The sequence below is a fragment of the Myodes glareolus genome, chromosome 14 (genome assembly GCF_982192425.1).
Source record: "Myodes glareolus chromosome 14, mMyoGla1.1, whole genome shotgun sequence".
NCBI classification, from domain to species: domain Eukaryota; kingdom Metazoa; phylum Chordata; class Mammalia; order Rodentia; family Cricetidae; genus Myodes; species Myodes glareolus.
Genome location: NC_142039.1, coordinates 42223324 through 42249990, shown reverse-complemented (window position 1 = coordinate 42249990; position 26667 = coordinate 42223324). Strand labels below are relative to the sequence as shown.

General features: G+C 44.2%; 1 protein-coding gene across 4 annotated transcripts in view; it reads right to left on the bottom strand.

Annotated features, from left to right (window-relative positions):
- Positions 1 to 26667, bottom strand: part of Ripor2 (RHO family interacting cell polarization regulator 2) — a 111165-nt gene that overhangs the window by 54558 nt on the left and 29940 nt on the right. For all 4 annotated transcript variants that reach the window (XM_048428168.3, XM_085699315.2, XM_048428164.3 and 1 more), the window contains exon 2: positions 342 to 468. In XM_048428168.3, the coding sequence (XP_048284125.3) occupies positions 342 to 468 (127 nt within the window). The remainder of the gene's footprint in view (positions 1 to 341; positions 469 to 26667) is intronic.

Genomic DNA, 26667 nt, shown 5'->3' with positions numbered 1-26667 from the left:
ATGCCTCTGGCTGTACTCTTCCTCATAGCTAAATTAGAAACCTTCCCCTCAGCCATGCCTTGGAGTGGTCATGTCCTCCCTTTAGGGGACAAGACCTCTCAAAATAGCTAGGATAAGCTAGCCGTGTATGTGCACACATTGATGACTAGCTCATCCTAAACACTAAGACATCTTTGCCCAAAGAATTCTAAGTGATAAAATTGATGGCACTTAATTCTGGGTGTGCTATCTTTTCCACGAAGAGGGCATTACCTACCACACACAAGCACAGTGTGAGGACCACACATCAGCACCTGCCTCTTTTTGCTGCTTCCCAGAAGGAGTGAGCACCCAGCACTTGCCTGGATCGCCTTTCCTGCAGGCCGCTAAAACCTGCGAAGGACTGGCTCCGGATGATGCCATTGGGCCCTCCAGGCGAGAAGGACTGGGATCCCACCAGCATGATTTCGGGGAGTCTGGTTGGCAGCCCTGTAAGACAGATGGAGGATCATGGTGACTGTCAGGCAGGTTTACACAGAAATACCGAGCTTGTTGACATTCAGAGGTGTGACAAGGTGAAGTGACTCACCAGGTCCTGGTCATGAGGGGCATGAGATGCTTCTGAGGCTTTCCTAAGAAGGTACACATCCACTTATACCAAAACAAATAGGATCACACAAAATCACTGCCACTTAGATTTCCTTTGGGGGGTTATGTGTATATGATGCACCTGTGTTCGTGTGTGTTGCATGTATATGGATACGTGTGCATATGCATGTGGGCACTTAAGGTTGACGTAGGAATCTTCCTAGATAGTATTCATCTTATTCATTATGGCAGTCTCTTAACTGAATGTAGAAATGGACCATATGGCTAGTTTACTTAGCTAGCTTGCTCCACAGATCCCACTTTCAACTTCACAGTGTTGGAATTACAGGCCAACAGCTATGCCTACCCAGACGATTGATACTTCATCTATAAGCCTGCGTACTTTATTCACTGAGCCATTCCCCATCTTCCCAACTGGCCTATGTTTCCTAAGGAGTGTCTACCCTTCCTTCCTTTCTTCCTTCCTTCCTTCCTTCCTTCCTTCCTTCCTTCCTTCCTTCCTTCCTTCCTTCCTTCCTTCTTTCCTTCCTTCCTCCATTCTTCCCTCTCATCCCCTTTCTCCTCCTTCCCTCCTTCCCTTCCTCACTCCCTCCCTTTCTTCCCCTCTCTCCCTCTTTCCCTTTCTTCTCCTTTCCCTCACCCCCCTTCTTTGTTAGGTTCGACCAAGGTTTACTAAGGATAAGAACATTTGTAATGGTTCAGTCCATTCATTTACAGCAACAACACTGCACAAATGAGCCAACATCAAACTTTCAGATAGTCCAACAACCTGAAATTCAAAGCGTAGTCAGGGCTACAGATGAGATTTTATTTGTAAGGCTGAAAACACGGGGTTTCTTTAAAGATGAACTTATTTAAACTCTTTCCCCCCTTCTCTCCTTATTTTGATAGATGAGTCTGTGGCACTAGGTTGGCTGAACACATAAGAAAGGGTAGAAGGGTTCTCACAAAGGAAGTGATAATCTGGGTCAGTTAAGAAGGCGAGAGAGGTAGGAGGCCCACAGAGTGCTCAAACCCTTTGGATCCTTTTTTCGGTTGTTTGCTTGGCTTTGTGAAGAGTCCTTGTGACTGACCAAGGTGCAGTGTCAAAACACCGCTTCAGCTGGACAGAATCCCAAGGTTAGTCCCCCAAGGGACTGTCCTAGAACTGTGAGGTAACCCTACCCGTGATCAAGCAGGCGGCCTCAAAGCATGTGCCATTGTCTCAGCAGGTGACGTCGGGCCCAGGCAGGGGTTGAGCTAGCAGGACTGGGTGAGTGAGTGTCCACACTGAAACCTCCCAAGGTAGACACACACCAGTTAGCGTCCCCCATTGTTCTTTAAGGAACCTAGGAGAAGGAGAGCAAAGCTAAACCCTCAGAGAGCAGATGCCCTCCACACTGTCACAGGGCTTTAAATCCACACCAAAGATTTTTCTTTCTTTCTTATTCTTTGCATCCGTAGATTAAGCTACAGTGGCCTGACTCCAAGCCTCAGGCATTCTAGGATAATAAATACAGGCTATAACCTGTTTATACAGCTGTTCAGAGGCCCCTCAGGTGATTTCGATACTGAGCAGAGCTGAGAAGACGCTGCTTTAGAAATTCCATTGCAGAATCAGTTGTGCTAACGATAGGCTTGAAACAAAAAGGGTAAAATCTAAAACTCAGATGAACACTACAATTTAACAAACCCAAATGTTTTCTTAAATTTTATTCTTCATTTTATCTTTATTTTATATTCCTTTATTTTGAGGCTGGATATTGCTCTATATCTCGGGCTGTCAGGGAACTCACTAAGCGGCCCAGGCTTAGTCTCCATCTCCTGAATGCTGGGATTATTGTCCAGCATGTCTGACTTGTCATTCAGTCTTAAGTTCCAGCTGCAAAATTCTAGCATCATATTAGGTGAGTGACAGGCTGTATTAGAAAGCCTGTGTCCCAGACTGTGCCATCTGCTCATTTCTCTTCTCTGTCATGGGATGAAAGCGTCTAAGAGCAGGCGTTTGTGCAGGACTTTGGGACATACACACTTTGGGAGATGACACAGTGCACAGAAACTTTTTATTAACTTCCTGTTAGTAAACGCACAGAGAACGATGCACATGGGTGGAAGTGGATGGAAGCACAGACAGTTGTCTACAGACAGGTGGGATTGAGTTGTGGTCAGCAACACTGTAGTATGTTCTGCATGGTGGTGTTCTTCCAGAGATTAAAACATGTTTTATTCATGGATGAAGAATTCCTTTTCTTGAGATTCTAGCCCCTTGGAGTTGGGAGCGGAGAGAAGAGAGCGTATATAAGGAATGAAAGAGAGCTGTTAGGGCCACCTTTGTTTTTTTACTTAGAAGTCTTTCAGAGAGGAAATGTGATTTCCAAGAAACACTGTAGTATTTATATTTCATAAGTTTTGACAAGATTCAAGCAAGTCACAGTCCCCAATAATGTCCTTATTTTTAAGTTTGAGATATATATTAACTTACTGGTATTCATTCAAAAACCTGCTAGAAATTATACCAGATCTCCATTGCTATGCTTCTTCATATGAAACTACAGACTTGGTCGCTGTTACTCATCTTCAGGACTGCTGAAGCTTTGCAAAAACAAAAACAAAAGCAAAAAAAACAACAACAAAAAAGACAAAACGAAACAACCCAACTTCTTGGGGCTAGAGAGATGCCTCGGATGTTAAGAACAATGGCCAGGGTTTGAGCCCCAGCAACATTCACATGGTGGCTCATAACCTTATGGTCTGATTCCCTCTTCTGGCCCCTTTGACCTTGCATGCATGTGATGCAATATGCATGTATGCCTGTGGTGCCCACACATACATGCAGACAAAACACTCATATACATAAAAATGCAAAAAATTAAAAGACTTTGGTATTTTTGAAAATTACAGCTGAAACAGTATTCATCTTTATGCATTAAAACCCAGAAAGGGGGTTGGTTGTATTTGTGGAGATATGTTTCAGTCACTAAGGGCAATTGCTTCTCTTCTAGAGGACCTTCATTTGGTTTCTAGCACCCATACCAGGTGGCTTACATCCACCTGAATGTAACACAGCTCCAAGGTATCTGGTGCATTCTTTTGGTATCAACACACACACACACACACACACACACACACACACACACACACCAGGATATTTTGAAATTAGAGTGATGAGATCTTGCTGAATCAGAAGGCAGGTTTGGGACAAGGATACTGAGCCAGGAGGTGGTGTGGGAGTTCCTTTTGTGTTGTTTTTATTAGTTAATGAATAAAGAAGCTGCTTTTGGCCGATGGCTTAGCAGAATATAGCCAGGCTAAAAAAGATATATAGAGAGAATAGATGGAGTCAGAGAGAAGCCATGTAGTCCTGCCAGAGACAGACGCTGGCTGGAATATTACCAGGTAAGCCACAGCCGCGTGGCAATACACAGATTAATAGAAATGGGTTAATTTAAGATGTAAGAGCTAACTAGAAATATGCTTAAGCTATTGGCCAAGCAGTGTTTTAAATGATATAGTTTCTATGTGATTATTTTGAGTCAGGGTGATCTGGAAAGAACGAACAGCCTCTTACAACAAGGAGGTGTGGAGAGGTTGAGGCAGATAGAAAGAGATTAAGGTGACTGTCTACTTCCCCCTTATCACACCAAGCCTCACACTGTGATTGGTCCAGAAAGGACAGGTAAGAACAGCACTGAAAATCAGGGCTACCAGGAGAACTTAGAAATACGTGATGCTGAAGAGTCAGTGATGGGAATCACCGTTGGAAGGCTGACTGCTTGGAGACTGACTGTGAAGACCGTAGCTCATTAGTGCCACCAGAATTCATGATGGAATGACATCTGGGAATTAGTCTGGGTGACAGCTCTACTTTGTGTTATGCTTTTATTAGCGGGCATCCCGACTTACAAAACATGCTGTGGTTTGGTTAGCTTGTGTTTACATATTTCTCTCCTCAAATGTCAACAGCTCCTCCAGGACTCGCAGGGTTAGGTGTGACAAGGGGCAGATCTCCAACAGACTTGCTCACACCTGCTAGGCACGGATCTTCACACCGAGGAGTTCAAAGCAGAAGTGCTTAAAGGCTTTTTCATGAGTGACAGCAAGTAGCAAACCACCCAGGCAGCCAAAAGGAAGACTTTGCTGCTGTCACAACACTGAATGCAATTCATGAAGGAAAGCAGGAATTGTTAGGTTTTTGGTTTTTAAGGTTTCATAGGCATAAAAACTGTTTCCAACATCAGGAAAATAGAGCAGAGCAGAAAGAAGGCAGGGAAGGGAATCATGCTGGTTACACACCCACAGGACCACAGCGGAATTTACTGACTTTTCAACTCTTGCCTTTCCCTACAGAGCATAACCGTGGTACAGACTGCATACTGACTTTTGCATGTTGCTTTTCCTAGCAAGCTTTTTAGGGAGTAATAGTCATCACATCTGCATGTACTTCAGCTGTAGCATCATGAAATTTAAAAGTGACAAGTCTTAATGCGATCCCCGTGACCCTCGTGGGGTTTTCCTCTTCTTGTGTAAGCAAATACCCTACAAACATGAACAGGTAACAGAAAACATACATCTATGATGTCTGCGTGAAATGAGGAGGGACATCTCTGTTCCCGCGAAAGCATGGCTCAAGGGGCAAAGGTCCACTAAGAAACCAAGAATGGTCAAAGTTCTAAGCTAGGTTAGCTCCACTAATCAGATTGAGATCAACTCTCAGAGACAGTGCAGCTGACACGCTGACAGCGCAAACAATTCCATGACCACGTCAATGGCTTTCTGGAAACCAGTGAGGAATCCTGGAGAACTTCTGGGGTGTAATAGAAGCTAGAACTCCATTGCGATAAACTGGGGTGTGGCCAGTCAGAGAAATTTTGCCCAGGATGTGCAAAGCCTCAGTTTCCATACTTTATACCACAAGGAAATGTAAAGAAAGATAAACATAAATAAGTAAATAAAAATTTTATATATGGGTTAGTGTACATTTTCTAAGACTTGCACTGGAAACACAAGATGAGTAAATACTATGGCTGGGAAATTTAAGATCAATTAAGATGACTTAAAAAATCACCATCAGCTTCCAGAAAAAAATATCATTATTCCTTCTGCAAAAGCAAGACCTAAGAAATCAGGACAAGGAAAGGAAACAGTGGGGTGAAATGCTCCCCTTCCCCACTTGAGTACCGATGACCCTAGTAAGTCGCTCCTTTTCCTGGAAGTCAAGTCACAGGCAGCACATGGGCCCACCGACCTCAGTCATTTCTTCATGCCTGACGGGTCCCTCCTTTCCCAACGGTATGCCCCTTTGTTTATGCTCCTCCACATCTCGAGCAAGACCAGAAGTATAATTCAGTTGTCTCAATAAGCATGAGAGTCAGATGTGAATAGCCTGCTATGCTAAATGATTATTCGAGATGAGTCCTAAAAATAGATGTCTGCTTATTCTAGATCTACAAGGCACCTATTACCAAGCTGACTAATCTTTTTTAAAAAGGAGGTGCGTTTAAGTCATTGCTTGCTTTTTTAGGTTTATTTTATTTTTATTATGTATGTGTTTGGGTGATTTGCCTGAATGTGTCTGTGCACCGTGTGCATGCAGTGCTCTCGGAGGGCGGAAGGGGGCTCCGGGCACCGTGGAACTGGAGTTATAGATGGTGCTGAGAAGTCTCCATGTGGGTTATGGGAATTGAACCTAGGTCATCTGAGAGAGCAGAAATCTCTCCAGCCCTGCCTGCCTACTTTCTTTATTTAAGTATTGATGCTCTAAAATAAATCAAGGCAGTGCCAATATTTACTTCTCAGATGTCAACACTGTCAAGCAAATGACAAATTCCAACTTAGATAAGTGATATGAATGGGAGGAAAAATTATAAACGGCTTTCTGTAACCTCACTTCTTAGCAAACAGATGGAGGGACCGCGGAAGGTCCCATAGGCCTCTTAAGCAAGTGCCACACTTGAACACTACAGATTCTGTTTACAAAACAGAGAAAGCAATTCTTCTCCATTTTATTTTCTCACATTCATTCACGTATGCATGTGTGCGCACGCACACATGTGCAATCTCCATGACAAGGTCAGAGGACAAATGGGGGGAGCAGGTTCTCTCCTCCACCATGTGGGTCCTAGGAATCAAGCTCAGGTGCTCAGCAAGAGTCCATCTGAACCTTCTTGTTAGCTCACAGTCTTCACTTTCACGCAAGCATTATGGACCTCGACTGGCAATGAAACAGTCTCCAATCTTAAAATCAATAACGAGAGTGCTTGGGTCTTTTCTAAACTGTCAGTCATCCCCACAGACGGGAGGGCTTCTGTTTCAACAGAGAGAGAAGGCCGAGAGAAAGCACAGTGGCTTCAGTGCTTGAGGGGCACGCATGGAAACGTGAGTTTTATTCCTGAACCCACATAGAAAGCCAGCCATGGTGATGTATGCTTATAACCACAGCACCGGGGAGACAGAAACAGTTGGGCTCCTGAGGCTCACTCTCTCGTCTACCCAGCTGAATTGATAAACTCCAGGTTACTGAGAGACTCTGTTTCAAAAGTCTAGGTGGACAGCTCCTGAGCAAGAACAGCAGAAGTTGACCTCTGTGTTCTGTATGCATGGTACACACACACACACACACACACACACACACACACACACACACCCCAAAATAGAAAATGAGGATGTACTATGTGAGACTTAAAATGCCCAAGAAACACAAAGACTGTTATAATGAAGATTTGTTCTCAACCAACCTGACAAAAACAAAGTGAGAAAGAAGAAACAAACATTTAGACTCTCTGGAAGTCAATGTAGATGGTTTTCTTTTATTATTTTAGATTGGTTTTATTTTATATGTTTGAGTGCTTTCCCTGAATGTATGATGTGCCCACAGAGGCCAGGAGAGGATACTGGAATTCCTGGAACTGGAGTTATACAGAGATGGTTGTAAGCCATCATGTAGGTTCTGGGACTCAAACCCAGGTCCTCTGCAAGAACAAGAAATGCTTTAAACCATTGAGCCATATCTTTCTTGTCCCCTAAGATACTATCAATGAACACAAAATTATTGGCTGTATTTTATGTAATATACTGGCAGGATGCTATTTATTGCCAATGACTGGGGCCTGCTTGGAAACTAATTTCATTGGAAAAGCTATTATGGTTGTACCTAAAGCAGGTGGGAACCAATTTTGGAAATAATAAACAACACGAGGAAGATCTTAGGTGTTCTTCCTCCACGATCCCGGGGAGCATGAAGCCAGTGCTGATATGAAAGTGGACTCAGGCAGGACAAACCAGAGCACAAGCTATTCCTGCAGTTTATTGTTCTGATTTACACCTGCTTACTCAGCTTCTCTGCATCCCAGTCACCTATCTGTACGAGACACACGACTCAGAAGACGTTTGTGAGACAGCAACGAGGTAACACTAACAAGGCCTGCTATGAACAGGGGCTTGGTAAAGCTAGTTTTCTAACAATTTAAAATAATGAGTCCTTCTAAAAGAAAGGGAGATGAACGAGACAGGAACATCCAGGCCATGTCTTTACAAAACAAAACAAAGCATAACATTTTAAAACCTGCCTTCAGGAGACTGCGTGTGGACAGACTTCTCTACGGAAGCGCTAACGAGCCCCCAGGAAATCAGCAGCCTCCAGACAGTCTGCATCAGTCGCCAGCCGTGCCTGAGAAGAACTAAGCATGCAGGCTTTTAGAAATCTCGTGCAAAGTCAGTTTCTTAAAGATTTGTTTTTATTTATGTATCCGTGTATATGTCTCTGTGTGCCGATGTTATGTGTGCGCAGGCACCTCCAAGAGGCCAGCAGAGGGTGTCGACTCCCTTGGAGCTGGAGTGAAAAGTGCCTGTGAACCACCTGCCAAGGGGGCTCTGGCAGAATACCATGTGATTGGGATCTCTGAGCTATCCTGTCATCCCCAAAAGTGAACTTAAAAAAATTCAATTTTGAAATTGTGTTATTCTTACAAAAATGTTCCAAGAAAAACACAAAAGATCTGGCCTGTCTTCCCCCAGACTCACCATCTGCAGTGTCTGCCACGATTTTCTCTGTCATTTCCCCTCCATAACACACACACACATGAATTTTTCTGACGTTTTTTCCACAGTGATTTGTATATACATAGTTTCGTATACAAATTTCTACTTCTTCACTGGCCAGTTTGTAGTATGATACAAATTCAGCATTCAGTACTTTAAATCATAGTTTCTAAGGGCACATTTATCTACTTAAGTAACCACAACCCAGAGATTAATACCAGGAAATTTAATATCAAGTCTATAATATTATCTAATCTATAAATGTTATCCAAATTCCACCAATTGTCCCATTAACAGTCTGCATATTGTCTCCCCTGCCCCTTATTCCAGGGATGCATCTGGTATCATATAGTGTTTCTCTTGTTATGTGTCTTCAGTTCCTCTCAATCTGGGACAGTTTCTCAGCTGTGCTTTGTGACACTGACCTTTGAACAGAATCCAGACCAGTTGTTTTACAGGATATTCCTACTCTGGGGTTATCGAGTACTTTCACACCCAACATAATACAGCCCAAGAGTGTAGCAGAGGCATAAGGAGTCATTGATCCCATTATTGGTGTTATTGACTTTGATAGTTTGGCTAAGTTTTGTTGGCCAGTTGGTCTTTTGCTTACTTACCATTTTTTGCCACTGTGTTTTGTAAGAACTTGGTAGGGAGGTACTTTAAGGTTATGACAATGTCTCAGGAGTTTTAGCATCCATTGTTGATTATTGTCCCAGTAAGTTATAATCACAGTTTTTTTTTTTTTTTAAAGTTCACTTTTGGGGACAACAGGATAGTTCAGAGAGTCTTTGAACGCCATCATTCCTTGGTATGTAAGAAAAGGCTTTTCCTACTCCTTGTGTCCATTAATTAGTTAATTGTTAAATATGGACTAATGGATGCTTATTTTCAATGGGTATAATATATTACCATCATTTTAAGAAAGAACTAGATTAGCCTGGTGGTGGTGGCGGCGCACACCTTTAATCCCAGCACTCGGGAGGCAGAGGCAGGCAGATCTCTGTGAGTTGCAGTTAAGTCTGTTCTACAGAGCAAGTTCCAGGACTGGCCCTGAAGCTACAGAAAAACCCTGTCTTGAAAACCAAAACAAAATGAAACAAACAAACAAACAAAAAAAGAAATAAAGAAAGAAAAAAGAAAAAGAAAAGAAATGCCATTTTTTTTTGTCTGTCTATCTGTCTGTCTGTCTCTCCCTCTGTCTCTCCTCTCTTTCTTTCTTTCATGGGTTTTTGAGTCAGGCTCCCAGTATGTAGTCCAGGCTGGTCTTGAACTTGCAGTCCTTCTGCTTTTGATCCCAAATGCAGGAATTACAGACATGTGCCACCGTGCCTGGCTCAGCTGTTTCTTGAAGCATTTTCTGAGTGCCCCAGTCAGAAAATAGCATAATTAGGGACTCTCTTGTATAATTATTTTTCTTAAGTGTCTTATGTCTTGACTCAAGCCCCACCCCTTTTGAGCCATAACCAGCTGTTTTGTGAGCCATCTTTGATACTCAGTACAGGGCAAAACAAAAGAAACAAACAAAACCCCACAAACAAACAAACAAATAAAAAAATCTTGGCTTTGGGACCAGGTGGGCTAGTTACACTCCATTTAGTTCTGTGAGACCTGTTTTCTTCTTGTCTCACGTTACCAAGGTTACGTCAAGGAAAAAAAGTGCCTGGCCTAGTGTGGGGCGATGGTCTTTTCCATTACTTAGAATTGCAATCTGCAGAGACACCTGAGTTTCACCCATCAAGGGGAGCATGCCCCTTATAAGCCACAAGCATTCCACAGCCAAGAAAATGCAGAGTGAGGAGTTAGGAGGGATCTGCAGCCCCCTTCCTCTCTCCCGAGTCCCCTCCCGAGGTGACAGCACAGTGCAGTGTGTAGGAGCTAGTTTACGTGTGAGCAAAGAAGAGATGGGCACAGCCCGTCTAGTCATTCGCCCCTTGGTTGACTGTGGGGACTTCAGCCCTGGGGACAGTGAAAATTCGGCTCCTTCTTCCGTTCTGGTGGATTAAATAAATGCAGGGAGTAGCAGCTGGCCTCGCGATAATTAGAAGAGAAATGATTCGGGACACAAACCCTGCTTAAATCTCTAGAGGGGCTGGGTTGATCTTGACTAATGTTGTCATCACTCATTTTAAAATGCAAAGCCTAGAGCACTCCTAGGACTTCCCTGCACGCACGCGCGCACTGCACATCAAAGCGGGCTAGAAGGCAGGAGCGTTTTGCACTTAAATGAGACTCAGGCTGTTTGTAATAATAAGTAATTTTGTCTACTCTTTTAAAAAAAAACCTGGGGTATCAAAAGGAGAACGTGTCTGGGGAACATGGTTTTGGAGTCAGCTTGGCTGATCCTGCTGGGAGAAAAACACACCCACCATGAACCCTTATTTTTTTGATCATCAGATTGAAAAACAGCACTCTGGTGCAGAAGAAAATGGCTCCTCCCAGTGTCGCTGCATGCAGCATGATCAGCCCAGGACCTAGCATCTCCTTCATATTTCATTATAAGAACCTCCAAACGATACTGGCATGCTCTCTTCCATTGTATCTGACTTTAGTATTTGTATTTAGTATTTTACCATTTTTTTTCACAAGTGCCTATGTTTTATGAGTTCCATTTTGGAAACCTTAAGCAGAAACAACTGTTGGGTTCTAGGAGAGCATGCCCACCAGCGTGCTGAGAAGTATAATTGTATATTATGAACTTGACAAAGACTGGCATCCATTAGTGGACACGAGTCAAGTAGAAGGCGAGTCTGGATCTTATACATAAAACTATATTTAGCATTTCATGGTAGAGAATGGACAGGAAATTATCTTAAGTAAAACCTTAGAGAAGGTACATTAGAATCACACCCATAGATTTTTCGTAGAGCCCATTAATTCCTCTGTGGCCATATTTTTTTTTATGTCTTCTTATTTTTTATGTTATGCTATGTTATTTATTTTTTCTTCGAGAATTTCATATATGTATACAAATATATTGAAATCATATCCATTTCCCTAGCTATGTCACAATGGGTCCCCTCACAACTTCATTAGCCTCCTTTTTTGAAGATTTATTACTTTATTTGTGTGTGTGTGCGTATATTTGCTGGTGTCCATGAAGATCGGCAGAGGTCATCAGGTCCCTTGGAGCTAGTGTTCCAGGCATTTGTCAGGTACCTGATGTGGGTACTCGGATCTAACCTCTGGTCCTCAGGATTGAGCAGCAAGTGCTCTTGATTGCTGAACCATCTCTCCAGCTCCCTCCTTCACTTCCTCCTCTTTCTTTTTGCACCCCGTGAGTGTCATTAGTGCTCCCCATCTGTGAATGAATGTGGGCCATTCACTGGAGCGTGGGCGACTTACCAGTGGCCATACCTCCCTCATGCCCCAACACCAGAGGACTCTCCCTTGCCCAGCAGCCATCAGGTGTGCATAGCCATGTTAACACATCTTGAGTAACCTGAGCTGACAGAGGATAGACTGACAATTCTGTGATGTAAACACAGTAGCAACTGTGGGCACGGTAATAGTGGCTGAGAATGCCCTCGGACTGAGCTAGTCTGCCATAGTAAACTCTAGCAACAGGAAGGACTGCCAGGCACTTAAAACCAAAGCTGTTCCTTTCAAACCGGGGTTAATTCATCATTTTATTCCTGTTGTTATGACAACACTTCAAAAGCAGCATCTCAATGCTTAGCATTCAGCCATCTTATTATAGATTTGACAGTACTCTACGTACATGTGCAACGCTGCAGAGAGGGGCTTAAAAAACGGGCCTGGAAGGCTGCGGGGGGGGGGGGGGGAGCAGCTCTGCGGCACATTGCGTGTTTAGCCTGTGTGAGGCCCTGGCTTCGGTCCTCAGAACCTGGTGGGAGGAAGAGGGGGAGGAGGTTGTGGGGGGAAGGGGTGGGGTCCAGAGAGCAGCAACAAGAGAAGTTTCAAACCTGGATTCTGTTCTTGGCTTTGGCCACAGGATTTTCCTCAAGAACAGGATTTTCTACCTTCAAGAAAGTGAGGGCTTGGGGAGTGGAGGGAAGGGAAACTGTGGTTGGGACGAGAGAAGAATGGATTTTAAAAAAAATAATAAAAGAAAAAAAGAAAATGAGGGCCCACCCAGGAGAGGGAAGCCTCAAGAATTCATGTGGGAAGACACTAATTATTCTCACCCTACTCTGGCTGTTAGTGAACAAGAAATTCTCTCAGAACCTAATTTATTTTTCTTTTTAAAATATAGTTTATGATTTTTTCCTATGTGTCTGTAAATGCAGATGCCCCTAGAGGCCAGAAAAAGGCATTGGATCCCTGGGGCTGGAGTTCCAGGCAGTTGTGAGCTTCCTGATGTGGGTGCCGGGTGCACTTGGATTCAAGGAACAGGCGCTCTTACTGCTGAGCCAGCTCTCGGACCTAGTCCATGTTCTTGATGACAGCAGGTAGTTTCCAGGAGTCAGAATCAGTGTATTCTGATTGATTTCAATATTGTTGGAATGATCTGCTCATGTAAATCTAAATTTATAGTAATGGAGGCTTATTGAAACTCATAATCACGGAAAGTAACAGCTGACAGAGGGATGTTGGTGTTGGCCTGAGTGTGTAACGGAAACAATGCCCACTTGTGTTCACACTACCATTTGATAAACACATAGAAATGCTTGTTTACTTTGACATTTTAATTTTCTCTCTTTCTTTTGAGGCGACTGTTTCTCTTTTTAGCTCAGGGACGGCCTGGAACTCACTTTGTGGTGCAGACTGACTCTAAACTCAGGACTATCCTTCTGCCTTCGTCTCCTAAATGCCTCAATGACTTGATTACAGGTGTGAGCCACCACACCCAGATCAGGCATTTCAATGCTCTTAGTGCCACACAAATAGGATTATGTCTCCCTCCACTGAGGCATGAGTCAGCTGAATGTTGGCTCTTCCAGTCAGCAGACAGTAAGAGAAAGTAGGGATATCGGCTGCGTTCAACTAATTTTCTGTCTTGAAACAAATCTGGATGATAATCTACCTTCTTCTAAAAGCTGCAATGTTTATTTGAAGTCATGTTAACTATTATTAAATGAAGGATAGCAGAGCAAAAAAAAAAAAGGGGAAAAAGATAGAGGAAAATACAAACAAACTGCTTAAATGCAGAATAACCTAGCTTCAGAGTTAGTCTTTCCTATTTTAAAGACAGGGTTTCACTATGCAGCTCTGGCTATTCTGGAACTCACTGTGTAGACCATGCTGACCTTGAACTCACAGAGATCCATCTGCCTTTGCCTTCTGAGAGCTGGAATTAAAGGTGTGCACCTCTATGCTAGTCTGAGGCGAGGCTGTGTGTGTGTGTGTGTGTGTGTGTGTGTGTGTGCGCCGTCATATGCCAGCAGGTTCAAAGTTAAGTGGCTTCCCATAGGCTTGTACACATGCTCTTTGTGGTAATTTTAGCACACTAATCTGCTGTAATTGGGGTGGTTTCTGCTGGTCCTTGCTGCTGCATACCAAGAGGTGGCCGGGTGCAGAACATCTGCAGTTATTCTTGGCTGTCAAAGCCAAATTATTTATCATCAGAATGCAGAGCAGCTATGTGCAAGAGCACAGATGATCTGCAAACAGAATAATGTGCCTTCCCTTTGGACACTGAGAGTTTCTAGTGATTTCTTAGCATCCTATGTTTGGTTCAAAGGATACGAAGCTGTAGAACAGCAACAAGGCAAAAAACCCATCTCTTAAGCTTTAAGAATAGTGGAGTGTAAAGGAGGGACACAGTTTATGAACTCAGCACTGGATCTAACGACACAGGGAAAATCCTCAGCACCACAGACAAAAGAATACATGAGAGGCTAATTGGTTCACATGTGGAAGCTATATTGCTTGTAAGGGAGGTAAGAAGGCCTTGTCACATTGTCCCTCTTGAGCCCACAGAACTCCTACAGTCACGCCAGTCTGATACCTGAGCTAGAATTTCTTCCATGCTTATAACACGCACACGCACACACACACACACACACACACACACACACACACACACACACACACACTCAGACACACAGAGACACACAGAGAGACACACACAGAGAGGATCCCACTATGTAACTCAGGCTGGTTTAGAACTTGCAGTGATCCTCCTGTCTCAGTCTCTCAAGCACTGAGATGTCTGGCTTGCCTTGTTATTGTCTTCAGCCTATTTACCTAGATAGGTACCACATCCATTTTATGGAGTAGGAAACCAAGAGGCTGGATGTTTTTTCGTAAGGCTTCTGGAAGTTCTACGGGCAACCTGATTACCTCCCTATTGCTGTCTTCAAATGGTGCTCTCTCCTACACCCCTGCCGTCGTCACAGCATGCACTCGGTCCACTGGACCACACAAGATCATCTGAAGGACCGTTTTCCTTTCTGGGGGTTCAGTCCTCACGCTACAATGCCTGGCCCTTCTTTTCATCACGATGACAAGTTAATGAGGAGTCAGTTTTGAGATGCTGGGACATTTAATACAGTTTAGATATTAGACAATAAGAAGGGTATGGGATAAGACTGGCATTATCCAAAAGAAAAGAAAGTCTGTAGCTTCAAGCTGCACACTGAAGTGTGTAACCAGGGAAACAACATGAGGTCTGGTTTGGCTTCCACAGTCATAAAAACTAGAGATTCATGGGGTAAATATATGAAAGAAAAGAAATTTTGAATGATGGATATTTGGAGATTTGCCCTCTGCATTCTACTTATATGCACGTTTGAATAATTAGTTAATTTTCCTTATTTAATCGTGTGTGTGCTCGTGTGTGTGTGCGCGCACACACACACACATACCTGAGGGTGTATGTGGGGGTCAGAGGTCTAACTCTGGGTCCCTTTAGGAGCCACCTACCTAAGATATATCTCCTCTCCACCAGACTTCTTAACCTTTATCATTCTTCGGAGTCCATCAGGGCATAGTGAGCGTAAGAGCGGAGGACCAAAGACAGAGGTAATGCATGCAAGCCTGTAGTACCCCCAGAGGTGCAGCCAATGAAGGTGAGTGAGTCCTCACTGAGGGGGCTTTGTCTATATTTTCTCTCGAGGAGGGAGAACTGGTTTGGCATTTTAGACTGATGGACCCACCCTATAGAACTTCAAAGTAAGCAAGAAGTCACAGTGGGGGTAAAATTAGCTGACTTTAATGAGTTCCATATCTGTATAATTTTCCACTCTATGGGGGCTGACATCTGTATAAACACAGAAAGCCCAAGCTTGGGACCACTGCTCTCAGACTTGGCACAGGCCAACAGAGTTGGGAGCTGCCATTAGGCAGGCCCTGATGCAGCTCCCGGGCTCCAGGAGGAGCACGTGGGAGTTTTCTAGGACTTCAGCCACAGATAAGAGGACCCTGAGGTCTCATGTTGACAGGACTCGCAGAAACACACATACTCTGAGTAGGCTGGGTGCACTGAGCTAGGTCATATCAGTTCTGCAAAACTGAAACGAAGATGTATTTTCTGTGTAGGAAAGACAGCCATTCAGGCTATGTGATTGAGGTATGCTCCACCACATTGAGTTTCTAAAGCGTCTGGGACCAAATTCTTTTAGGAGTAAGCAGCCCAGTGGATATCTTGGTGGTGACATGGCTGTTCATATCTCTCACATCAGTAAAGGGTCTCAGTGATGAGCACACTTCTTCACCATAGCTCGAGAATGTAGCCTGATGTTCTCAAGTACTTTGACACCGCAGAGCCTGGGAATTACGAGGGACAGTTATTAGCATTCTTCCACACATAAGGAAGCGGACCTTCAGGCAACTGTCCCAAGAAGACGGATGGCAAAACGGAAAGCAGAATCAGCCCCGGTCCTGTTACCTTCACCTCCACTGTCCCTTACTGAGATATACAAATCCTACTACAACTTTCACGTTTTCATTGTTTCTTCTCTGCCCTTCCCACCCCCATTATTTACTCCCCCTGCCAGGAAGGGTCTCCAAGTCAGTTTTGAATTTCCTCTGTAGCCAAAGATGACCTTGAACTCCTAATCCTCCTGTCTCCACCTCTGGAAAGCTGGGATTATAGGTGTGCACCACCATGCTTGCTTGCTCTTTCTTTCTTTCTTTCTTTCTTTCTTTCTTTCTTTCTTTCTTTCTTTCTTTCTTTCTTTCTTTCCTTCCTTCCTTCCTCCCTCCCTCCCTCCCTCCCTCCCTCCCTCCCTCCCTTCCTTCCTTCCTTTCTTTTTTGCTTTATTTTTTGAGACAGGGTTTCTCTGTGTATCCGCCCTAGCTGTCCTGTAACTAGCTCAGTAGACCAAGTTGGCCTCGAACTCACAGAAATCCACCTGCCTCTGCCGCCCAAATGCTAGATTAAAGGCGTGAGCCACCACCGCTTGCCCTTCTTTTCTCATTTCTTAAGGAAACTCTCCACCAACCTGTACTGCAGGATCCCAGCCCAAAAACAACATCAGTCTACACTAAACCATTACTCTTATGGCTGCAGAAGACAAGGTGGGTCTCATACGGTTTCCCTAGACCTTATTCCTTTCTTCTCTAACCATTCTCTACCATGAGGTTGCCTATTAAGCGTGGATGGTTCAGTGCGGTTGCTAACAACATTTTGGATTTAGCAAAAATAAACAGATTAATCTCACTGCTCAAGGGGTACCTAACAGCTTGTGGTTAAGTTCAGAAAGTCACATGCATTCTTAGGAACTCAATTACTGGGTCTACCTGTTCTGAAATAAGGACCCTATAGCTCAACCTCTGTCTCTTGATGTTATCAGCAAACACAGGAACCAAAGGATCATCCTCCAAACCTGCTGCATGTTAGAAGTCCCTGGGGAGATTCTTTTCAAAACATTGTAGTTTGACATTCATTCCCAGAAGTTCCACATAAGTGATCTGGATGGGGACTCGGGTATAAGATTTTTAAAATCTCTTCCTAGGGCTTAGGTTTTCTTCATGCGCACAGGCTGTAGAAGGCAGAGCTACATATGACCTCTGAGTTCTTAACAATCTCTAGTCATCTGATGCCAACTTCATTGTAAGATTCTTGTAAAGAATTTGCAAGTCTTTATTAGACTTCTAGCAATTTCAGAAATGGCCCTAAACATACTTCTGCCCTTCGGTGCTACGTAGGCATGAAAAGTGATGTTCTCAGCACTCACGATCATAAAATCAAAATCCTGGTCTACTCAGAGCCACTGAAGGAACTCTGTTTTACAGAATCCAATATTCTGCCAGTGTTTAATTCCTTATTTAACTAAATAAGCACATCCATATTCTGTTTTCACCAAGAAATGGCAAAATATATGTTTATGAAGAGATTTCTTTCAAGATCTACTTTTTATTATTTTTAATTGTGTATATTTGTGTGTGTGTGTGTGTGTGTGTGTGTGTGTATGTGTGTATCGGGGTATGTACACATGTGTGTAAGTGCCCACAGAGGCCAGAGATGTTAGATCAGCTGGAGCTGGAATTACAGATGGTTGTGACTGGCCAGATTTGGGTGCTGAGAATGGAATTAGGGTCCTTTGCAAGAGCAATATGTGCTCTTAACCACTGAGCCATTTCTCCAGTCCCCAAAGGGATTGTATTAAAATGAAACTCTTTATGATTTATTATCAGTGAACATCTGATCTCTAGTCTTATTTGTATACCTATATGCTTGGGAGTGCATACATCTTTCTCTGGCAAAGAGGGATTGTGAGCGGGAAAGTTTTCGGATTCCCTGTTCCCTGGTACCATTTGTCAGGTTTTCAGTGAACGCCCTCAGGCAGTCAGCTGGCATGAACATTTTCCCTTTTGAAGGATGCATTCATGTTGCGTGCTTCTGAAACCTCATCTCAGACTCTGGAATTGAAAGTCCTGAAGGCGTTGAATGTAGGCGTTGAAGACAGTCAAATGGGAGGAACAGAATTCAGAATGGGAACCATGCAACTTCTTTAAAAAAAAAAATGACACACATTCTCATAAGAATGTATTTTGATCCCTAGGAGGGATAGGATTTTTCTCTGTACCAAAAATATATTATTTGGCAGACTGGGCCTATTGTTTTCGAGTCAGCAGTGCGGGTGTTCCAGCTCTGGGAGCAGATGCTCTCCAACTGTTCGGACTTGGGTATTCAGGGCCAAGAGAGGAGAGGCCACCACTTGGACAGGTGGCTGGACACAGCCTGTCACTGCGCAGCTCCCCCCACGGTTCTGCCACCCTCTAGAGCAGCATTGGGGATGGGGTGGGGGTGACACAATTAATATTCACAGCAGGAAAGAGCAAGTATTGCATTCGCCAACCTTGCTTTCCTTAGCATCTCCAATATCAGCATAAACGGTTGAAGCGGAGCATTCTTCTCAGAGAATGCAAAATCAGCTTGGCTTTACACACGTGTCCAGTACCTCTCTCCTGAATAACCACAGCTCTCAATGATAGAGGCCTTGAGTGCACAGACTTAGCGATATCACAGTCCATGCCTTTAGTAACAGGTAGAAAGAGGTAAGGAGTGAAAACAAGAAAGTTGCCAATCTGCAAGGCTAAGAACACACACACAGTATGTGGGCCACCCGGCTGCAGTCACACTATTGCTGTGGGTCCTTTCTTTGGAAGAGCTGCCCTCTAGTTGGCTTCCTCTGTACGATGCTGATCGTAACATTTGCATCCTAAAGTCTGAGGATTAAAAAGACATCACACCCGCCAAGTGGAAAGCTGGGCACCAAATAGATGCTCAGATAAACCAGTGCCTGCTGTTCACATCCTCACCATCACCAAAGCCCAGGCTGCAGAGACAAAGGACCTTGCCTAGCAGTAACTGTCTGCTTTGACACGTCTCTGTGTTTTGCTCATCAATTTGGTCTTCCCAGAACTTAAAAGTCTCAAGTGACAAATTCTGGCAGTCAGGAGACCAATGAGCAGCTGTGGCCACACAGTTCAGGCTCCCGGGGAGGGTCGACTGTCTTTAACACCTCCTGCTGACCTGATTACGGTAAGTAATTTTTGGCTTAGATGAAATGATATTGCTTTTTCCAAAAAAGGGTAATTGATAGCCAAATAGAGACATTTATGTTTCTTTTTTATAATATTGATTTCCCTTGTCATTTTTAGATCTTGGGAGAGCTTCAGGGAGAGATAGGAAAGCAAGAGTGAAGACCAGACTGTTGTCTTTGAACCTTGCTCCACTGATTTCCTTCATTAAGACACTTTACAACGCATCACTAGAAAGGGTTGTCCTCCAAGGAACTGACATATACATACACACATACATACATGCACACACACATACACACATGTATACATATACACACATATATATATCACACACACATATATGTACACATATACTACACATACACACACACACACACACCTACACACACACACACACCCCTTTCTGATAGCAACCACTTAAGTAACAACTTGCTATGTTGCTGTCTTTGCCTGGCTGTAAAGAAGCTCAGAGCAAGACTTTTGATCCGTATTTAATTGGGGGATGGGGATCAAACCAGCCCCACAGTGCTCCCTAAGCCAAGCTACCTCTGCAACCTCCAGGCTCTCTGGTATCTGCTTTGGTTTACTGAGACAGAATCTCACTTTGTATCTCTAACTGGTCAGGGACGTGCACTATAAAGGGCGCCGACCTCAAACTCACAGCCCTTCCTCTTTCTGAGTGCTGTGATGATGTGTGGGAAAGCCCAGTTTTCAGCCAGCTCCATCCTAGCCCTAGTTGCCTCTCCATCCCAGGGATGAGTTCACAGAGGCTTTCTCAGCCTGACTCAAGTCATCAGGAAATTTCCATCTGTGTGCTTTTATGGACCCATAATTTGTTCCGGCTGCTTGTTTGAGTTTTAGATTTTGGAAGCCACTGCTTTGTGGAGGTGCTGGGACAATGTGGGAAGCAGTTACTGGTTGTAACTGGAAACACTACATAATTCTTGATAAGGGAAATCGTCATCCATCCTACCACGTTATTCTCAGAAGAGAGATTATACTTGGGCTCGTATGGAGCCCGCCCATGAAGACAACTTGTCTTGTGCTGATTTGAAAAATGGAAACTTCTGGAAAAGATCAAATACACATTAAATTGGTGAATCACAGCTATTGTTCTAGAAATAATATTCAAATCTAGTCAGTCTCAATCAGAGAACTCTATTTGTGATGCAAATCAAAGGGTATATACCAGAAAATACTTCTGCTTCACAACCCAATTTTATTTTGCATATCATTTAGGTTGGTTATTACTTTAAATCTTTTTGGATAAAGACACAGAAGGGTAAATTGAGCGTGTATTAATCAGATTTGACAGTATTCATTTTTCTTCGACTGCAGGTAATTATCCTGTATAATGCTCTGATGCATAAATTAAAGCCACATAAATTAACAATGGTCTTGTTTTCCTACATTCAGTAATTAAGACAGAATTGATCAAGGGATATTCTACATGAGGACATGGAGCCGATAATAAACCTTCCCACCTAAGGAAAGGAATGATTCTTTTCTTCTTTTTTTTTTTTCCTCCATTCCCCCCTCCTGCTCTGCATTGGTTCAGATCTCTGAGGCTCATCTGAGAGACTGTCAGTCAGGTGCTACCAGTGTGGCATTGTTTCCCAGAATACACTGTCAACAATGTAGTAGAGAAAGTGCCCATTTCACTCCCAATGGGGGTACCTCTGCAGGCACTGAGCCCCTTGATAATGTGGAAAAGCTTCTCCGTGGTTGCAATACACTCTAGAAAAGCCAGAGAATCTCAGCCCACATGGACAGTCTGAGATTTAAGTTGCCAAGACGAAAGACCTGACAGTCACAACCCAGCTGAGCTACGTGGGAGAACCCTGGCTTTCTCAGCTCCCGGCTGACTGCTAGTTGCTGTGGGAACCGTAGCTCTGCTTTTGGAGGCTTTGTGTATTTATATTCCTTGCCATTGCCTGGACTTGGATCCCACCTGGCCTAGGTTTAAAACTGGGCTGCCTGCATTTTAGTAGTCTTGCAAAGCCGTAATTTTATCATCTATCACGTGGTGAAAGCAATTCCTGCAGGTTTATCATGAAGACTTGATGAGTTAATACACATATCTAGAGCATCAGAAATGTTATTGAATGATAGCTATTATTATTGATATTATAGATGAGGTTTTTATTTAGATTGGCTGTTTCAACATGGAAGAGGATTTGTGTCAACATTCAACATGAAATATGTATGCACGAAGCTGTCACTTAAGATTTGTATTTATTGCTCCCTTCCTCCTTCTTTTCTTTTCCTCCTCTTCCCTCTCTCTCTTTCCTTTTTTGGGGGCGGGGTTTGCTGTATAGCCCAAGTTGACCATCAAAACTGCGGTGACCATACTTCCTCTGCATCCTGAGTGGTTATTTTTGCCATATGGAAACTTACATGGGGGCCAGAGAGATGGCGCAACAGTTAGTGCACACTCTTCCTGAGAGGACCAGAGGTTCTCAGCACCACCACGGGGTGGCTTGCATAGCCTGTAACCCCAGCTTCAGGGGCCTGTTCACCTCTCCAAGGGCATCTGCACTCACATTAACAATCCTCTGCCACACATGGTGGCACACATAACTTAATACTAAAAATAGTTTTTAAAAATAAAAGCGCCTATGCATGGTTTAGTCAGATTTATTCTTCCCAACTAGATCATAAAAGACTGAAGGAGAAAGTACTATTCCCACCCCACCCCCACCCCATCTTTCACTTAGTATCTCCAGTCTGACAACTATGGTCACACTTAGGGAGCCATCTAATGTCACCCGTTAGCTTCTTCTTGTGGCTATTTTCCACAGGAGAGAAGAGCCATGTTTTTTCCTTTTTGCAACAGAAAGCAAAACAAACAAGAAAACATCTGGGAAACCTCTCACTGCGGAGAAACACACACCGAAGGTGAAGATCCCAAAAAAGAAAGTGACCCTCAGACGAAAAGAACATCACGTGTTGTCACTGTCCTATTTTAGGGCAAAGAGCAAGACGACATGATTCAAAGGACAAACTTTTTTTTTTCTTTTTTTATGTCATGGGAGCCTGAACAGGAGCAATTCCTGACCCCCTCTTCCACCATTTTATAGAACACAGCACTCTGAGACCATCAGATAAAAACGGTCATCTCAGGCCCACTCTAGACGTTTGGCCACAGTTGAGATTTGTGGGGGAAAGGCGGGCAGAACAAATCAGCCTCCTCTTTCTAGCTTAGCCAGGCTCTCGCTGCCCAAGCTAGTAAGGTGGGCAGGGCGAGGTGGAGGAGCCTCAGGGAGCAGTTAGAGTGGGTGCCCACCCATTGTTTTCTACACACAAACATTCAGATCTTGGACAAAACCATTTACCTTTTACCTTTCTCTTGAGGCTGGGTCTCATATGCCCCGGGCTGGCCCTGAACTCCCTCCAGTCCCCTCTGTGGCTGAGGTTGCCACTGCACTCCTGATCCCCTGCGTTCACTTCCTAAGTGCGGGGACTGTGGTTTACACTTTTTAATTTCTGAAAGCAACAGCATTGATATTACATCACTGGGTTGTTCTATGTTGAGATGAATGGTGGAAGGGACTGGGGAGATGGTTCAGTTGGTAAAGAACTTACTGTTCAAGAATGAGGACCTGAGTTCAAATCCCCTGCACTCACATGTGTGGTGTTCTGTGCCTGTAATCCCAGCAAGGAGGAGGTGGAGACAGGAAGATCCCTGGTCTTGAAGGAAAGTTAGTTTAGCTTAGTAATGAGGGCCAGGCCAGTGCAAGACCCTGTCTCAAAAAGCAAACTGCAGAAGAGATGAGGGAGATGCCTCTGGCTTCCACAGACTTCCACATATATGTTTGCATGTTCACACACACACACACACACACACACACACACACACACCCATGCCGCACAAAATAAAGTAAATGGGACAATGGAAGTAAGTATCATAAACTGTAAGAAACTCAAATAAAGCCGAAAGTCTCTTCACTCAGATTATTATATTGTGTACTACTCTAAACAATACTTTGGATTTAATGTTGAGCAACATCAAACTTCAGGCATCAAGGAAGCAGGCATAAACAGAAGCCACAGAAAAGGGGAAAAATCAGCACATCTGGTGGGGGAGTGACACCAGCCTGAGGATTTGCCTCTGGGGCTAAGTCACTTCCAGTCCCTCTTTCTCCTCTTCTTTCCATTCCCTCAGAGGACCCCTAGTTTGAGGATGATCCCAAAGCCCTTCCACAGGGGAAGCTGAACTTCAAGAAGTTCCCTGGAATCTGCTGATTCAGTGTTAGACTGGCTGGATGGAAACTCCTCCTCCAGGACAACATCACCTTCCAGCTGCCCCTCCCCAGCAAACTAACCACAAAGCACACTATCTGCTCCACATGGAAAATTCAAGAGTGAAGTCCTGCATCCTGGCTCACACCTGTAATCTCAGCACTTTGGGGGCTGAGGCAGGATGATTGCTGTGAGTCTGAGACCAGTCTGGAGTCTAGGGTAAAATCTTGTCTAAGAGAGAGAGAAAAAAAGAGAGAGAGAAAAAAAAGAGAGAGAGAAAAAAAGAGAGAGAGAAAAAAAAGAGAGAGAGAGAGAGAAAGAGAGAGAGAGAGAGAGAGAGAGAGAGAGAGAAGGAAGGAGGGAGGGGAAGGGAGGGAAGGAAGGCGAGAGAGGGAGAGAGAGAAGAAGGGAAGGAAAGAGAGAGAGGGGGAAGGAGGGAAGGAAGGAGAGAGAGAGAGAGAAGAGATGAAAAAGGAGAAAAATGAGTTTCTTAGCCAATATTGAACTGGAGGAAAGGATGGAAGTTAGCGCTGGGTTGGTTCTACCGTGGACCACTGTCCTGTTATCTACCCCACTAAAGACATCTGAGAACAGCAAAAGGCTATGGTCCTCACCGACTCATTCTGCATTTGTCAGGACTATGCAGTTTATTTATTGTTAGGTGACTAGTCATTCCACACACGCAGTGGCCTGAAACAATCGCAATGAGTCATGAACTTCAGACAGCTCTGGATTCAGGTCCTATCAGTCAGACGGCAGTAGGTCATGGAACATCAAGAGCCAGGGCTGCTATGGCTAACTGGGACCCCATTCTCTCTTCTCAAAGTCTAAGGCCCATGTGTTCAGCTAGCTTGGGCTTCCTCACAGCAAGGTAGGTTCAGCTGAGACAGTTCACATGCTGGCTCCCAGCTTCAGCCGTTCCAGATGACAGAGCAGATACCGAATTTTCTCTTAAAGACAGGTGTGGTGCCAATTGCAATCCCAGCACCCAGGAGGCTGAGACAGGAGGATTGCCTCAAGTTTGAGGCCAACATGCTACACAGTGAGTGAGCTCAATGCCAGCCTGGACTATATAGTAAGATATTCTTTACAAAAACAAACAAGCAAAATTACATTTCGTGATCTGGGCTTAGAAGATACATTCTTCTTTAAAATCTTTATTTAGTTTTATTTCATGTGCATTAGTGTTTTGCCTACACGTGTGTCTGTGTGAGGGTGTCAGATCCCCTGGAGCTGGAGTTAAGACAGTTGTGAGTGGTCATGTGGGTGCTGGGAACTAAACCTGGGTCCTCTGGAAGAGGAGCCAGTGCTCCTAACCACAGAGCCATCGCTCCAACTTCAGAAGGTCTATTCTTAAACCAGGCATAAGAGTATACTCTTGTTATTCCAACTGGTAGGTAGTTGGCAAGATGATTGTGAGGTCAAGGCCTTGAACGAGCTGTAGGATACCCTGGGGTGCTTAGTGAGACCTCAGATAACAACAACAGTAACAACAACAGATACTAAAAACGTCATATTCTCTATTGATCAGGAATGTTACAGTACTGAAAGGACAGACATAGACCCTCATCTCTCCTTCAGAGAAGCATCAGAGTGATCCTTTGTAGGAAAATCTTACGGGGAAGAAGATAATGCTGAGGTCATCCACACTGGCGACTCAGGGAAGAGCTACGGCAAGTCAACACTTGGCCCCAATATACGATTTTTTTTCCCAATATGCTTACTCTCTGGACAGTAACTTCTCTGGGCAGCTATTTGAAGCCTCCTTCCTCCCCACTCCTATTGTACCTTTATGACTTAGCAACATTTGTTAAACTTCCTAAAAAAATCTCAGGCATCCACTTGTGTTCTGCCAAATGTTACCGTCCCTCACTGAAGGATAGTGCCGGACATATCCACCAAAGGCTTTCAGGAGCCTCACGACTTCCTGTGGCAGCTGCAGGGGTTATGCTTGGTTGGCATTCAATGTCACATTGGCCACTGCCCCCAGCCTTTAGGGTGCCTTCTTGTATCGAAGTTTGGAAACTGGAAATACTATTTCCCAGAATCCTCTGCAGCTAAACCCTTCCTCTGCAGGAGGAGCCTCCATTAGACTCTTCTGAACCCTGAAGGTAGATGTGAGTAGGAGGATGTGGGTGTTCCTTTTCTATGGTCATTGTAACCAGTGACCGTGATACCAAAGCTAGTGGCATCAAACACCACCACACACTTGTGAGCTTATAGCCCTAGAAGCAAATCAAGGCACTGGCAAGTCAGTGTTTCTTTCTGGAGCCTGTATAGGAAAATCTGATTCTTTACCGCTTCTAGCTTCGAGGGGCTTCCTGAATTCCTGTTCCAAGGCCTCCTTCCCTCAACCTCAAAGGCAATCATTCTGGATCCGACCTTCCATCCAGTGAGCCATTTTGTCTTCTTTGCTTTTAAAGACTGAATTAATTAGACTGGGCCTAGGTGGCAATCCAGGATACGGCTGAAGCCTTGACTTAGTCGGATGGGCAAAGCCTCCTTTGTCATGTAGGGAATTGGATTTGTAGAGCCCAGAGATTTGGCATGGACATCTTGAAAGAGAGAAAGTCATTACTGCACGTACTGTTCTGGACCAGCCACCATACTAATCTGTTTTGTTCTCTGGTGGCTTCCTGGTAGTCACCCCCCCAGCCCCCAGCCCGCCAATGGCATCTCACTCAAATCAGCTTCTTGATACTAAATCAGACAGTAGGGGCATTTATAGCCCAGTTACAGGTGTGGCTTACAGAGTGTAACCTGTGTGTATTTCCTTGGCTTTCTTTCCAGATAATTCTGCAAGCCACCTTGACGTTAGGATCTTTCTGCTGACTGGATTCTCCTCTCTGCAACTTAACCCTGGCAAATGCTGGACTCCCTGTGTGTCTGTCTGTTCCCTGGAGTCCACTTCTCCCTTTCCAAAGT